Below are 16,373 nucleotides of genomic sequence, written 5' to 3'. Positions count from 1 at the left end.
GTGCTTTTGTATCCACTCAGTCTGCAAGTAGATGAATCTTTTAAACATGACCCTAGTGAAGGTCTTCCCGGTGCTGCTAAGGAGTGAGACATTCCTGTAGTTGCTGCAACCTCCTCTGTCCCTGCTATTTTTATCAGTTGTGATGATTTTAGCAACATGCACATGGAATGGTTCCGACCTCCCAACAGAGGAGGAGGTCGTGAAGGTGTGACAGTCGATGGGACTTTGTGTTTGAGCAGTTCAGCTGGTATTCCATCCTTGCCAGGCACCTTTCTGCTTGTTGAGCAATCAATGGTCTTGTCCAACTGAACCATGACAGGAAGCTGCAGGAGAGTCAGACAGCGACTGGGAGATGTCCGTCTGACGGAGCACAGCTGACAGTCATGTTCAACCCAGCGGGACATCTGTTTACATCTGTCAGGATGTCACCATCTGGGATTTCAGCGAACGTCATTGGTGATGGTCAGACCCAGAGCCCTCTTCTTCCCATCACACACAGCACATAGATTTCTGTTATCACAGGCCGTTTGGAGTTATTGACGGTGGCTGATCCAGTGTTTATTTGCACAGTCTCTCCGTGTTTTACATAACTGTCTTGACTACTTTCAAGTGATGCCATGTTCTCGGTGTTGGGTTTATGTTGTACATCAGGTCGGCTTTGCTTTTTGCTTCAATGACAGATGTCATCTCTGCTGAGTGGCTCTCAAACCAATCTGTGTTGTGGGTTCCACCTTTACCTTCGAATCCTGTCGGATCTTTCCAGTGCAGACGGAGGCCATTTGGCCCATCGAGTCTACAGTGACCCTGTGAAAGAGCACTCAACCTCGGCCCACTCCCCCGCTCTATCCCCTAACCCTGGCTGCTGCTGCTGTGTCAGAAATCATTGAACTCAGTGACTTCCAAGTTTCATCAATATCAATATTGATTGATGAAGTTTTTATTGATGTGCCTGTGAAATATTTCACAGTTTAGTTTAATGCTCCTTGATAATGTAATTTCACAATGGACATGTTACTGTGAGGAATGTGTGAGTGACAATCGTCAGCAATGATTAATCAGCACTTTCTAATTGGAGATGTCAATCAGTGGAACCTTTCAAACTCTGAATTGTAGATTTTGGATCAAACATCAATTTCGGATTGAAGTAAAAGTTCAGGATTGTCTTGTTCCTGTTCAGAGTTCCTGAATGAAGCTTCACCTTCCGCGGGACTCCTGACACCTGGAGCTTCTCAACTCCACTTCCCGCAGCCCCCCCCCCCCCCCCCCCGCCCCCACCCAAGCCCGCGCCCCTCCCCCTCCCCCTCCCTTCCTCCGCAACCCCCCCCCCCCCCTCCCCGCCCCTTTCTTGTTTGAAAAGCAACGGCCGCCGCGCGAGGGAGTGCGCGCGCCGCCGGCCAGCATCAGCTCAACAGCGAGGCCAAGCTTTCCTCAAACTCTCCCACAATCCCCCGCGCAGCCTCCTCGAGACAGCATGGCCCGGGCCCGGGCCAAGGGCAAGGAGGCAGGTGGAGACTGGAAGAAATTCCTCTGGGATTCCGAAATAAAAAAGCACTTTTTAGGCAGGACCGGCAGTCGTTGGCTCAAGATATTCTGGTTCTTCTTGATCTTTTATGGCTGCCTCGCTGGGATCTTCATTGGAACCATTCAAGCGCTGCTGCTCACGATTAGTCCATTTGAACCCAAACACCAAGACAGAGTTGCACCCCCAGGACTATCACAAACGCTGTATTTGTTCAAAACAGAAAGTTCCTTTAGTATGTCAGACCCAAACTCCTGCGAAAGTTTTGCGAAAAGTTTGAACACGTTCTTGGATCTTTACAATGACTCCAGTCAGGGTGGCAACACTCCTTTTGAGAACTGTGAAGAGATTCCTCCAGCCTACATTCATGCAGGCCCTCTGGACGATTCAGAAGGACAGAAGAGAGCGTGCAGATTTTACCGGACGTGGTTTAAGACTTGCTCTGGATTAAATGATCCTAATTACGGTTATGCTGAAAACCCCGCATTGTTCCGAAGCTCAACAGGATTCTTAACTTTTATCCCGGGCCTCCAAAGAATTCACCGAACTTGCAGAAGAGTTGCAAATCAATTATAATCCGTTTATTATTCCCATTCATTGTGCAGCAAAGAAAGAAGACTGAGATAAAGTTGGACCTGTGAAATAGTTTTCACAGAATTTACAGTGCAGAAGGAGGCCATTCGGCCCATCGAGTCTGCACCAGCTCTTGGAAGAGCACCCTACCCAAGGTTCACACCTCCACCCTATCCCCATAACCCAGTAAGCCCACCCAACACTACGGGCAATTTATCATGGCCAATCCACCTAACCTGCACATCTTTGGACTTGGAGGATTCAGCGGCTTTCCTTTGCAGTACTACCCATACATGGCAAGCGTCTGCAGGAAAAATACCTTCAGTTCTTTGTTGCTATTCAGTTTATAAACATCAAACAGAATACGGAAGTGCGCATTGAGTGTAAAGTGTATGGTGAAAATATTAACTATAGTGACAAGGACCACTTTGGGCTGGTTTAGCACAGGGCTAAATCGCTGGCTTTGAAAGCAGGCCAGCAGCATGGTTCAATTCCCGTGCCAGCCTCCCCGAACAGGCGCCGGAATGTGTCGACTAGGGGCTTTTCACTGTAACTTCATTTGAAGTCTACTTGTGACAAAAAGCGATTTTCATTTCCGGGACGTTTTGAAGTAAAATTTGAGATCACGAGCTGATAACTGCATAACACAATTTGCCCCTTTATTTCAAATTAGTCTAGAACAAACTGTCGTATATATGGGACTTACACTTAATCTATATGCTTTACACTAGCTTTCTGCATTTACCTAGGTACGTATCATAAAAGTAATAGTAGTACATATTTATTCCACTGTAAATGATAATACTTGAGCTATGGGTATGCCCATTACTGTAAATTATAATTCCACTAATGTGTAGCAGTGTTTGTGTTCTTGGGTATTGCTGCCTTGTGCCTTGTGTGAGTTTGAGTGTACATTACTGTAGAGCATTCACAGGTCCTTCAAATTATGTTGCCGTTTTTAAGCACACTTTGCTTTCCCAGTTGTAAATACTCTGAAAATTGCCATGGTATTTGATTTTGTTTCTGTTATGCCCATGTGTATGAATATACTGAACTCTGAGGTTTGTGTCGGGGAGGGAGGAAAAGTTGCATTTTTGGGGGGCAATGTTAAGTGTAGGGTGATGGGTTTTATTACACTTCCTTTTAGGTCTGTTTAATCTTCAATCCGTGTTGAGATCTGGGTCTGGCTATCAAGCTATTGTGATTAGTTATTAAAGTTGTTTGCTGGAACCATCACATGGTGGTGTCTAGAAATGTTTTAAACCATTTTCATGGAAGATTTTATATTTATGCAGTTGTAAAATCTTTTGCAAAGTGTAATTATAAAAGATACCAAAGTCACTGGTAAAATCATAATCTTTATTTTAAACCAATGCAGTAGGATGGCGTTCATGGTGTGCAATGTAACATCTGTAAACTTGTTGAGGGATCAATACTCCAACCGATTTAAAGCATCAACAAATAAAACTCATGAACCTAAAAAAGAGAGTTGGTGACTAAAGGAGAATATCACAGATGGTGCTTTTAAAATGGGTCGTTGTAGCTCTGAAAATCAGTGACATCTGAAAGTATTTAACTGTAGCCAGTTATAGGGCTTGTTAACATCAGCAGATATTGTCAGACCATCAATCCTGGATTTGATTAACAGCAGCACAAACAACAAAATCCAATCCCTGCAGGCACTTGACAACTTGCTGATGTATCAGCTCATACCATGACTGAGTGAATCCCTTCCCACAGCGTCGATGTTGATCTCGGCCCTTTGTGAACCTTCTCCTTAGTGTGACTTTGTTGGTGTCTTAACAGGCTGGATGACTGAGTGAAGGTAGCAAAGTTCAGGAGAAACTATTTCTCCCAAAGGGCTGAATCTGTGGACTTCACTGCCCCAGAGTGCGGTGGATGCTGGGACAGTGAGTAAATTTCAAGAGGAGTTAGACAGATTTTTAATTGGTAATGGGTTGAAGGGTTATGGAGAATGGGAAGGATGGTGGAATTACGGCCAGGATAAGATTAGACATGATTGAATGGCGGAGCAGATTCGATTGGCCAAATGGCCTAATTCTGCTCCTATATCTTATGAACTTAACAACACTTCCCTTGGAGGACTTCTGGTGACGGCGGGCGGGAGGCAGCCGCACAATGGAGAGCCCCCGCTCGGGAACGGCAATTTCGGGGCTTTAAGTCCGGTCCCAGGGTCCGCGGAGGCGGCAGAAGAAGGGAGAAGGCACCGAGAAGACACAGGAGGGGAAAAAAACCCAAAGCAAAATGTCGAGGGTGAGCAAAAAAACGGCCGAAAAAAAAACAGCTGGAGGTCCGTCGGGGAGTGGAAAGGTCACCGCGGGGTCACCAGGAAAAATGGAGGCTGGAGCACCAGGGAAGGCCGCACTGCTTATGGCTGAAGAAATAACCAAGGTGATGGCTGCGGAATTTGAAAAGCAGTTGGCGCAGATTGCGAAATGCATGGAGACGGTGAGGAAGGAGATGAGGGAGGTCTTGTGTGTGCTGGTGGAGGAGGCGGTTTCCCCGGTGAGGATGGAGGTGGCAAGCGCAGTGGCGGAGGTGCGAGAGCAAGGGGAGGCGCTGAAGGAAGTGAAGGAGACGTTTTTGCAGCACGGTGATCAACTTGCCTCGATGGGGAAAGAGATGTGGAAGGTGATGGATACTAACAAGGATCTGCGAGGAAAAATGGAAGACCTGGAAAATAGATCCAGGTGACAGAACTTGAGGATTGTGGGGCTGCCCGAAGGAGTTGAAGGACCGAAGCCGACTGAGTATTTTGCCGCGATGCTGGCAAAACTACTGCGGTAGGGGGAGGACCCCTCCCGATATGAACTGGATCAGGCTCATCGGTCGTGGAGGCCTGTACCAAAGGCGAGTGAGCCGCCAAGGGCAGTGACTCTGTGCTTCCGTAGGTAAAGGGTGAAGGAGAAGGTCCTGAGCTGGGCCAAGCAGAAGCGGGTGGTGCAGTGGGCTGGAGCTGGTATACGTGTATACCAGGACTTTACGGTGGAGCTGGCAAGGAGGCGGGCTGTCTTCAACCGGGTGAACAGGGACTGTACATTAGCAAGGTGCGGTGCGGCATTGTATATCCAGCGAAGCTGAGGGTGACTTACAAGCTCAGGGACTTTTATTTTGGAACGGCGGAAGCAGCGGAGGAGTTTGCGAAAGCAGAAGGACTGTGGCAGAACTGACAAATTGAGGGATGGCCATGTGCCGATGTAACCTCATGACTGTATTTTCTTCTTTTTTGTATCACTGCGCGCGGGTGTAGAGATTAAAGGAGCCAAGGTGGTATATATTTGGACAAGGGAAGGGACGGGACTTTCACTCAAAATGAGAGTTCTTTGGGGTGTAGGTGGATAGGCGGGGTTTGTGTGCTAAAAGGGGATCTTTGGGCTTTCCTGGGGCCGGGCAAGTGGGAAAGGGACCCGGGCGGGGGCCTCCACACTGGCCGGTTTGTGCCGGCCAGTGAACGGGAGTGAGGTGGGGGGAGGGGCTGCGGCCATCGGAGCCTGGCAGAACAGGGTCCGAGTGGTCTAGCCGGGGTGGAAAGTTGGGGGGGAAGAAACCGAGGGTAGGGGGAGGAGTTTTACAAGAGGCAGTGGACGGGAGGAGCTGGAGACCTGGGGTGGGAGGGGGGGGGGGGGGGGGGGGGGGGGGGGGGGAGCAGTGTAAGATTAAGGGTGGCTACAGGTAATCCCTGATTTATTTTTGTCATTTGTTTATGTAAACATGCGGGTTGAGGTTTGGGGGATGGTGGGTAGATGGGATCATTGTTGTTATTATGGGGACTGACATATCTTGCTGATTATTGTTTATTGTTTTATTTTTTGTAAATATTTTATTGAAAATTTTTGGTCAACCAACACAGTACATTGTGCATCCTTTACACAATATTATAACAACACAAATAACAATGACCTATTTTATAAACAAAAAATGAATGAATCAATAATAAATAACAAAAATGAAAACTAACCCTAATTGGCAACTGCCTTATCACAAGTAACACTCTCCAAAAATATAATTTAACAGTCCAATATATAATTATCTGTAGCAACGACCTATACATATTATACAGTATATATTAACAACCCTGAGAGTCCTTCTGGTTCCTCCCCCCCCCCCCCCCCCCCCCCCCCGCCCGATCCTGGCCTGCTGCTGCTGCCTTCTTTTTTCCATTCCATCTATCTTTCTGCGAGGTATTCGACGAACGGTTGCCACCGCCTGGTGAACCCTTGAGCCGACCCCCTTAGGACGAACTTAATCCGCTCTAGCTTTATAAACCCCGCCATGTCATTTATCCAGGTCTCCACCCCCGGGGGCTTGGCTTCTTTCCAGATTAGCAATATCCTGCGCCGGGCTACTAGGGACGCAAAGGCCAAAACATCGGCCTCTCTCGCCTCCTGCACTCCCGGCTCTTGTGCAACCCCAAATATAGCCAACCCCCAGCTTGGTTCGACCCGGACCCCTACTACTTTTGAAAGCACCTTTGTCACCCCCATCCAAAACCCCTGTAGTGTCGGGCATGACCAAAACATATGGGTATGATTCGCTGGGCTTCTCGAGCACCTCGCACACCTATCCTCCACCCCAAAAAATTTACTGAGCCGTGCTCCAGTGATATGCGCCCTGTGTAATACCTTAAACTGAATCAGGCTTAGCCTGGCACATGAGGACGACGAGTTTACCCTGCTCAGGGCATCTGCCCACAGCCCCTCCTCGATCTCCTCCCCCAGCTCTTCTTCCCATTTCCCTTTTAGTTCATTTACCATAGTCTCCCCTTCGTCCCTCATTTCCCTATGTATATCTGACACCTTACCATCCCCCACCCATGTCTTTGAGATCACTCTGTCCTGCACCTCTTGTGTCGGGAGCTGCGGGAATTCCCTCACCTGTTGCCTCGCAAAAGCCCTCAGTTGCATATACCTGAATGCATTCCCTTGGGGCAACCCATATTTCTCGGTCAGCGCTCCCAGACTCGCAAACTTCCCATCCACAAACAGATCTTTCAGTTGCGTTATTCCTGCTCTTTGCCACATTCCATATCCCCCATCCATTCCCCCCGGGGCAAACCTATGGTTGTTTCTTATCGGGGACCCCCCCAAGGCTCCAGTCTTTCCCCTATGCCGTCTCCACTGTCCCCAAATCTTCAGTGTAGCCACCACCACCGGGCTTGTGGTGTTGTTCCTCGGTGAGAACGGCAATGGGGCTGTCACCATAGCCTGTAGGCTAGTCCCCCTACAGGACGCCCTCTCTAATCTCTTCCACGCCGCTCCCTCCTCCTCTCCCATCCACTTACTCACCATTGAAATATTAGCGGCCCAATAATACTCACTTAGGCTCGGTAGTGCCAGCCCCACCCCCTATCCCTGCTACGCTGTAAGAATCCCTTCCTCACTCTCGGGGTCTTCCCGGCCCACACAAAACCCATGATGCTCTTTTCAATCCTTTTAAAAAAAGCCTTTGTGATCACCACCGGGAGGCACTGAAACACAAAGAGGAATCTCGGGAGGACCACCATCTTAACCGCCTGCACCCTCCCTGCCAGTGACAGGGATACCATATCCCATCTCTTGAAATCCTCCTCCATTTGTTCCACCAACCGCGTTAAATTTAATCTATGCAATGTGCCCCAATTCTTGGCTATCTGGATCCCCAGGTAACGAAAGTCCCTTGTTACCTTCCTCAACGGTAGGTCCTCTATTTCTCTACTCTGCTCCCCTGGATGCACCACAAACAACTCACTTTTCCCCATGTTCAATTTATACCCTGAAAAATCCACAAACTCCCCAAGTATCCGCATTATTTCTGGCATCCCCTCCGCCGGGTCTGCCACATATAGTAGCAGATCGTCCGCATACAAAGATAGCCGGTGTTCTTCTCCTCCTCTAAGTACTCCCCTCCACTTCTTGGAACCCCTCAACGCTATTGCCAGGGGCTCAATCGCCAGTGCAAACAATAATGGGGACAGAGGGCATCCCTGCCTTGTCCCTCTATGGAGCCGAAAATATGCAGATCCCCGTCCATTCGTGACCACGCTCGCCATTGGGGCCCTATACAACAGCTGCACCCATCTAACATACCCCTCTCCAAAACCAAATCTCCTCAACACCTCCCACAAATAATCCCACTCCACTCTATCAAATGCTTTCTCGGCATCCATCGCCACTACTATCTCCGTTTCCCCCTCTGGTGGGGCCATCATCATTACCCCGAACAGCCTCCGTATATTCGTGTTCAGCTGTCTCCCCTTCACAAACCCAGTTTGGTCCTCGTGGACCACCCCCGGGACACATTCCTCTATTCTCATTGCCATTACCTTGGCCAGGATCTTGGCATCTACATTTCGGAGGGAAATAGGTCTATAGGACCCGCATTGTAGCGGGTCCTTTTCCTTCTTTAAGAGAAGCGATATCGTTGCTTCAGACATAGTCGGGGGCAGTTGTCCCCTTTCCTTTGCCTCATTAAAGGTCCTCGTCAATACCGGGGCAAGCAAGTCCACATATTTTCTATAGAATTCGACTGGGAATCCATCCAGTCCCGGGGCCTTTCCCGCCTGCATGCTCCTAATTCCTTTCACCACTTCTTCTACCTCGATCTGTGCTCCCAGTCCCACCCTTGCCTGCTCTTCCACCTTGGGAAATTCCAGCCGATCCAAGAAGCCCATCATTCTCTCCCTCCCATCCGGGGGTTGAGCTTCATATAATTTTTTATAAAATGTCTTGAACACTCCATTCACTCTCTCCGCTCCCCGCTCCATCTCTCCTTCCTCATCCCTCACTCCCCCTATTTCCCTCGCTGCTCCCCTTTTCCTCAATTGGTGTGCCAGCAACCTGCTCGCCTTCTCCCCATATTTGTACTGTACACCCTGTGCCTTCCTCCATTGTGCCTCTGCAGTGCCCGTAGTCAGCAAGTCAAATTCTACATGTAGCCTTTGCCTTTCCCTGTACAGTCCCTCCTCCGGTGCTTCCGCATATTGTCTGTCCACCCTCAAAAGTTCTTGCAGCAACCGCTCCCTTTCCTTACACTCCTGCTTCCCTTTATGTGCCCTTATTGATATCAGCTCCCCTCTAACCACCGCCTTCAACGCCTCCCAGACCACTCCCACCTGGACCTCCCCATTATCATTGAGTTCCAAGTACTTTTCAATGCACCCCCTCACCCGTAGGCACACCCCCTCATCTGCCATTAGTCCCATGTCCATTCTCCAGGGTGGGCGCCCTCCTGTTTCCTCCCCTATCTCCAAGCCTACCCAGTGTGGAGCGTGATCCGAAATGGCTATAGCCGTATACTCCGTTCCCCTCACCTTCGGGATCAACTCCCTTCCCAGCACAAAAAAGTCTATTCGCGAGTAGACTTTATGGACATAGGAGAAAAACGAGAACTCCTTACTCCTAGGTCTGCTAAATCTCCACGGGTCTACACCTCCCATCTGCTCCATAAAATCTTTAAGTACCTTGGCTGCTGCCGGCCTCCTTCCAGTCCTGGACTTCGACCTATCCAGCCCTGGTTCCAACACCGTATTAAAATCTCCCCCCATTATCAACTTTCCCATCTCTAGGTCCGGAATGCGTCCTAGCATCCGCCTCATAAAATTGGCATCATCCCAGTTCGGGGCATATACGTTTACCAAAACCACCGTCTCCCCCTGTAGTTTGCCACTCACCATCACGTATCTGCCCCCGTTATCCGCCACTATAGTCTTTGCCTCGAACATTACCCGCTTCCCCACTAATATAGCCACCCCCCTGTTTTGCGCATCTCGCCCCGAATGGAACGCCTGCCCCACCCATCCTTTGCGTAGCCTAACCTGGTCTATCAGTTTCAGGTGCGTTTCCTGTAACATAACCACATCTGCCTTAAGTTTCTTAAGGTGTGCGAGTACCCGTGCCCTCTTTATCGGCCCGTTCAGCCCTCTCACGTTCCACGTGATCAGCCGGGTTGGGGGGCTTCCTACCCCCCCTTGTCGATTAGCCATCACCTTTTTCCAGCTCCTCACCCGGTTCCCACGCAGCTGTATCTCCCCCAGGCGGTGCCCACCCCCGCCCATCCCCTCCCATACCAGCTCCCCCCTCTCCCCAGCAGCAGCAACCCAGTAATTCCCCCCTCCCACCCCCCCCCCCCCCGCTAGATCCCCCGCTAGCGTAATTACTCCCCCCATGTTGCTCCCAGAAGTCAGCAAACTCTGGCCGACCTCGGCTTCCCCCCGTGACCTCGGCTCGCACCGTGCGACGCCCCCTCCTTCCTGCTTCTCTATTCCCGCCATGATTATCATAGCGCGGGAACCAAGCCCGCGCTTCTCCCTTGGCCCCGCCCCCAATGGCCAACACCCCATCTCCTCCACCTCCCCTCCTCCCCCCATCACCACCTGCGGGAGAGAGAAAAGTTACCACATCGCAGGATTAGTACATAAAACTCCTCTTTCCCCCCCTTTTTAGCCCCCCTCTTTGCCCCCCACATTCGCCCCACACTCTGTTCAAACGTTCTTTTTAATAACCCGCTCATTCCAGTTTTTCTTCCACAATAAAAGTCCACGCTTCATCCGCCGTCTCAAAGTAGTGGTGCCTCCCTCGATATGTGACCCACAGTCTTGCCGGTTGCAGCATTCCAAATTTTATCTTCTTTTTATGAAGCACCGCTTTGGCCCGATTAAAGCTCGCCCTCCTTCTCGCCACCTCTGCACTCCAGTCTTGATAAACGCGGATCACCGCGTTCTCCCATTTACTGCTCCGAGTTTTCTTTGCCCACCTAAGGACCATTTCTCTATCCTTAAAACGGAGGAATCTCACCACTGTGGCTCTGGGAATTTCTCCTGCTCTCGGTCCTCACGCCATCACTCGGTATGCTCCCTCCACCTCCAACGGACCCGCCGGGGCCTCCGCTCCCATTAACGAGTGCAGCATCGTGCTCACATATGCCCCGACGTCCGCTCCCTCCACACCTTCAGGAAGACCAAGAATCCTCAGGTTGTTCCTCCTTGCGTTGTTCTCCAGTGCCTCCAACCTTTCCACACATCGTTTCTGATGTGCCTCATGCGTCTCCGTCTTCACCACCAGGCCCTGTATGTCGTCCTCATTCTTGGCTGCCTTTGCCTTCACGACCCGAAGCTCCCGCTCCTGGGTCTTTTGTTCCTCCTTTAGCCCTTCGATCGCCTGTAGTATCGGGGCAAACAGCTCTCTCTTCATTTCCTTTTTGAGCTCTTCCACACAGCATTTCAAGAACTCTTGTTGTTCAGGGCCCCATGTTAAACTGCCACCTTCCGACGCCATCTTGGTTTTTGCTTGCCTTCCTTGCCGCTCTTCTAAAGGATCCACTGCAATCCGGCTACTTTCTCCTCCTTTTTCCATCCGTATCCAGGGGGGATTTCAGGGGGTTTAGCGCACAGTGTTTTTAGCCGTCAAAATTGCCGTTGGGGCTCCGATCAAGAGCCCAACAGTCCGTTTCACCGGGAGCTGCCGAAACGTGCGCCTCAGCTGGTCATCGCCGCACCCGGAAGTCCATTATTGTTTATTGTTGATGGATGTAAATGTGGGAGAAAATGTGAAAATGGAGGAGAATTTAAAAAAAAAATTTTTTTTAAAACACTTCCCTTGGAACAACATGAAGTGTCTGCTGCTTTCCAGATCCCTTCCTTTCAACTCACTTTTCAATTCGACTGCTTTGCATTATTCTCAACTCCAGAGAGAACAGACTCATCCCACAGAACCTCTCCTCCAAGGACAACTGCCTGATCTCAGGAATCAATCCAGTGAAACTTAGCTCCTCACTGGCATTGAGCGAATAGAGAGAAGAAAGAGCAGAAAGGGGGAAAGCGCTAGAGACACAGATAGGGAGAATGTAAGAGTGAAGGAGACTGAGCCAAATATAGAAACAAAGAGAGACAGAATGGGGTAGACATTAAAAGCAGCAGATACATTTCACCATTCCATATGATTGCTAACTTAGATTAACAGACAGAAAGAAGGAAAAAATACTTAGATTTAAACAGTGCCAGCAGAGAGTCAGGAAAAAGAGAGGGGCTGGGGAGGAAATAACAAATGATCTTATGATGGGATTGATAAATGGAGTGATTAAATGACAAAGAGGATGATGGTACCGGGCAATATTGTAATAATGAGAGAAGTACAAAAACTAATAGACCAAGAAAAGAACCAAAAGACAGGTCCGAATTTAAAATTATACCAGACGAACCACTATCAACATCTAATGTCTGAAAGATTGAATGATGGTTACGATCTGAAATTGTTGAAATGAATGTGCCTGATCAACAGATGAGTTCTCTGACCTACCATTCAGCTTCATTGGAACAGTGCAGGACATCCAGGGTACAGAGGTCAGACTAGGAGTGGAGCAGAGAATTCAAATGAATGCTCAGAATCACATTCATGGACTGAATGGTGATGTTCCACAAAGCAATCACAAAATCTGAATTTAGTTTCAGAATAATGCAAAGCAGTCGAATTGAAAAGTGAGTTGAAAGGAAGGGATCTGGAAAGCAGTAGACACTTCATGTTGTTCCAAGGGAAGTGAGGTCTGGTTGTGTCGATAAGTTCATAAGATATAGGAGCAGAATTAGGCCATTTGGCCAATCGAATCTGCTCCGCCATTCAATCATGTCTGATATTATCCTGGCCGTAATTCCACTGTCCTAAACTGTGTGGAGATCACATAGTGAGCAGCAAGTGAACATAACTAAATTGCAAGAAGTACAAGTATGTCCCGCGTCATCTGGAAAGTGTATTTTGGGATTTGAAATCCCTCTCTGGGCTGGAAACTCATGTGTAAATCTCACTGTAAAAAGATTGTTCACCAGTTGAAAGTGGAAAAGAGTTCACTCGGTCATGCCATTTACTGACTTGGCCACACAGTCACACTGGAGAGAGACCACTCAGATACATAATGTGTATGAGAGGGATTTACTCGGTTTCCCTACTCATTAACACTCCAGCTTTAAAGGTTCGAAAGGCTCTGATCCACAATTGCTGAATTCTTATTGGCAAGACAGAGTTTAAATATTCGGTGTATGGGGGAAATTCACTTGTTCACCCCACCTGCTGAGGCGCCAGTGAGTACATATCGAACTATTGGGGTTTATTCTGCAGTTAATTACACTGAGGACAGGACTATGCTTCCTGAGAAATTGGTTGATGCATCAATTAGTTTAATCATTTTACATGTTAACCCTATAGCTGCGATCATAATCAGACATGAAATACAATTTTCGTCAAACAATATCACCTTTCAATGGCGGGGGTGGTACCCAGCATTCCTGGCGAAAGTGAATATGCCCTATCATCAATAGCAGATGTGTGCACATGCGCAGCGGATGTTGGTGAATAGAGCATGCGCCGTGCGTGTTCAGCCTGATCATGCGCAGTTTGGGTGCTGGAGCTGCAGGGACGCGGCGGAGTGGATGCACAGGCTTCAGAAACACCCAGTGGAGGAGGCCTCGAACCCAGAACAAGAAGCTCCCCGTCCCCAATTTGCATCGACCCCGGTGGTAATTGCAGAACCTCTGTAACTGGGGAGATGGGGGTAATTCCAGTGGATCAGAGACCCAGGCCAATGGCCTGGGGACAGGGGCTCAAATCCCACCCTAGAGTTGGGGAAGTTTAAATTAAATTAATAAAGGGGGAGGAATCTGGAACATAAATCCACTTTCAGTAGGAATGACCATTACAGCTATCATCAATTGTAAACTGATGGGAACCTGTTGTCCTTCCCTAGTCTGGCCTACATGAGATTCAGACTCTCAACATCCCTCTGACAAGGGCAATAAGGGGTCAGAAACAAATCCAATGAAACCCACATCCCATAAAATAACAAAGGAAAAATTGATGGACTTGGGTTAATGACAGTCATCTTCCTCGGGGGGCAGGACATGTGCAGGGTCATCACTGACCCTGTGCGGTGGCACAGTGGTTAGCACCGCAGTCTCACAGCACTGGGAACACGGGTTTGATTCCGACTTTGGGTGACTGCGGGGAGTTTGCACCTTCTCCCATTGTCTGTGTGTCAGGCTTGCCTCCTGGTGCTCTGGTTTAGTCCCACAGTCCAAAGGTGTGCAGGTTCGGTGGATTGGCATCCCTCAGTTGCCCCTTCATGTCTAAAGGTCCGGTGGTGTTATGGGAATAGCGTGAGGGAGTGGGTCCTGTCGGGTGTTCTTTCGGAGGGTCAATACAGACTCTGGGCTGAATGGCCTCCTGCACTGTAGGGATTCTATGAAATATATATGTAAATGTTCTGAATTGCTATCCTGGACTGACAGCAATGGATTTTGGAACTCCTTTTATAGGGTGTAACACCGCTAACTCAAACCAAAAAATTTTTTGTCTCTGTTGAATTTTTAACCTTCGACATTGTGTTCACAGGATGTTGGAAAAGCAGGAGATGAAGGCAGGAAACTCAAACCAAACATCACATCAGGATCTGACGCGATTGCCTAAATTATTGTAATCTGAATATCATTTAATCTTGAACATGGAAGGAGAAAGCAATGGAGAGAAACCGTCCACGTGTTCTGTGTGTGGACGAGGATTCAGCCGATCATCTGGCCTCTTGAGACATAAATGCAAACATGCTGGGGAGAAACCATGGAAATGTGGGGACTGTGGGAAGAGGTACAGATACCCGTCTGAGCTGAAAACTCATCAACACAATCACAATGGAGAGAGACCGTTCACCTGCTCCGACTGTGGGAAGGGATTCACCACCTCATCCATCTTGCTGACACACCAGCAAGTTCACACTGGGGAGAGACCATTCACCTGCACCAAGTGTGGGAAGGGGTTCATCTGTTCATCCCACCTATTGAAACACCAATGGGTTCACACTGGGGAGAGACCGTTTAGCTGCCAGGAGTGTGGGAAAGGATTTACTACCTCATCCATCCTGCTGACACACCAACGGGTTCACACTGGAGAGAAACCATTCACATGCTCCGAGTGTGGGAAGGGATTCCCTACCTCGTCTATCCTGCTGAAACACCAGCGAGTTCACACAGGGGAGAGGCCATTCACCTGTTCGGATTGTGGAAAGGGATTCACTGATTCATCCGACCTGCTGAAACATCAGCGAATTCATAACGGAGAGAGGCCATTCATCTGCTCTGTGTGTGGGAAGGGATTTACTCAGTCAAAGACCCTACGAAAACACCAGCGAGGTCACACCGGGGAGAGACCGTTCACCTGCTCTGAGTGTGGGAAAGGATTCACTCAGTCATTCATCTTGTTGAAACACCAGCGTGTTCACACTGGGGAGAGGCCATTCATCTGCTCCAGTTGTGGGAAGGGATTTACTGATTCATCCACCCTGCTGAGACATCAGCGAGTTCACACTGGGGAAAGGCCATTCACTTGCTCCAAGTGTGGGAAAAGATTCACACAGTCATCCAACCTGCAGAAACACCAGCGAGTTCACACTGGGGAGAGGCCATTCACTTGCTCCAAATGTGGGATGGGATTCACTCAGTCATCTCACCTGCTGAAACACCAGCGGGTTCACCAGTGACTGTAGTGATTGGATTTTGCTGTTAATCACATCCAGGACCAAATCATTTTTATTGGCATCTGTTTCTGCTGAGGTTAATAGACCCCAGCACAGTTGTAGGACATGTTATGGATAAAAGTTTAAAAAAACAACTTTGTGTTGAGCAGTTTGGTGAATGTTTTTACTGTTTCTAACACAAATAAGTTCCGTTTGAATGCTCTCCCCCTCCCCAGTCTCCTCCATCTTCATCACTAACAACAAGTGTGAGGGGCTCTTGGAGCTTCTTTGTAACTAAAATTATGACAATCTGATCTGCTGCTTCCCTCCCTCCTACTAGCCCACCGGGATAAACTGACTCTTAATTTCCCCCTTGTCTGAGTCCTGAACTCCCATCTTCCTCCATCCAGCCCCCACACACACAGCAGTGAGTTCATACTGCAGAGAGAGGGTTTAAATGCTGAGACTGTGACAGGAGCTGTAAAACCCACATTCACTGATGGTTCACCAGTGCAGTCACTCTGGTTCCACTCTATTCATCTGCTCTCAGTGCAGGAAGAGGTTCAGCCGATTGTCCATCCTGCAGCAGCACCAGTGAGTTCACACCGGGGAGAGGTCATTCAGTCCAAAGATGTGCGGGTGAGGTGGATTGGACATGCTAAATTGCCTTAGTGTCCAAAAAGGTTAAGTGGGGTTACTGGGTTAAGTGGGGTTAGTGGGTTACGGGGATAGGATGGAGGTGTGGGCTTGGGTAGGGTGCTGTTTCCAAGGGCCGGTGCCTCCAATTGGCCGA

At 48.9% G+C, this 16,373-nt stretch overlaps 1 protein-coding gene and 1 pseudogene across 1 annotated transcript in view; both read left to right on the top strand.

Annotated features, from left to right (window-relative positions):
* LOC140418439 (uncharacterized) overlaps positions 1 to 15,735 on the top strand; it is a 34,914-nt gene extending 19,179 nt beyond the window's left edge. Inside the window, exon 4 of the mRNA XM_072501915.1 lies at positions 14,838 to 15,735. Coding sequence (XP_072358016.1) covers positions 14,838 to 15,604 — 767 coding nt within the window. The 3' untranslated portion in view covers positions 15,605 to 15,735. The remainder of the gene's footprint in view (positions 1 to 14,837) is intronic.
* LOC140421349 (sodium/potassium-transporting ATPase subunit beta-1-like) lies at positions 1,443 to 14,541 on the top strand (annotated as a pseudogene).
* Positions 15,736 to 16,373: the final 638 nt, after the last annotated feature.

This window comes from Scyliorhinus torazame, chromosome 5 (genome assembly GCF_047496885.1).
Source record: "Scyliorhinus torazame isolate Kashiwa2021f chromosome 5, sScyTor2.1, whole genome shotgun sequence".
Classification (NCBI taxonomy): domain Eukaryota; kingdom Metazoa; phylum Chordata; class Chondrichthyes; order Carcharhiniformes; family Scyliorhinidae; genus Scyliorhinus; species Scyliorhinus torazame.
Note: the sequence above shows the minus strand (reverse complement) of the source record. Positions and strands in the feature narration are given on the sequence as shown.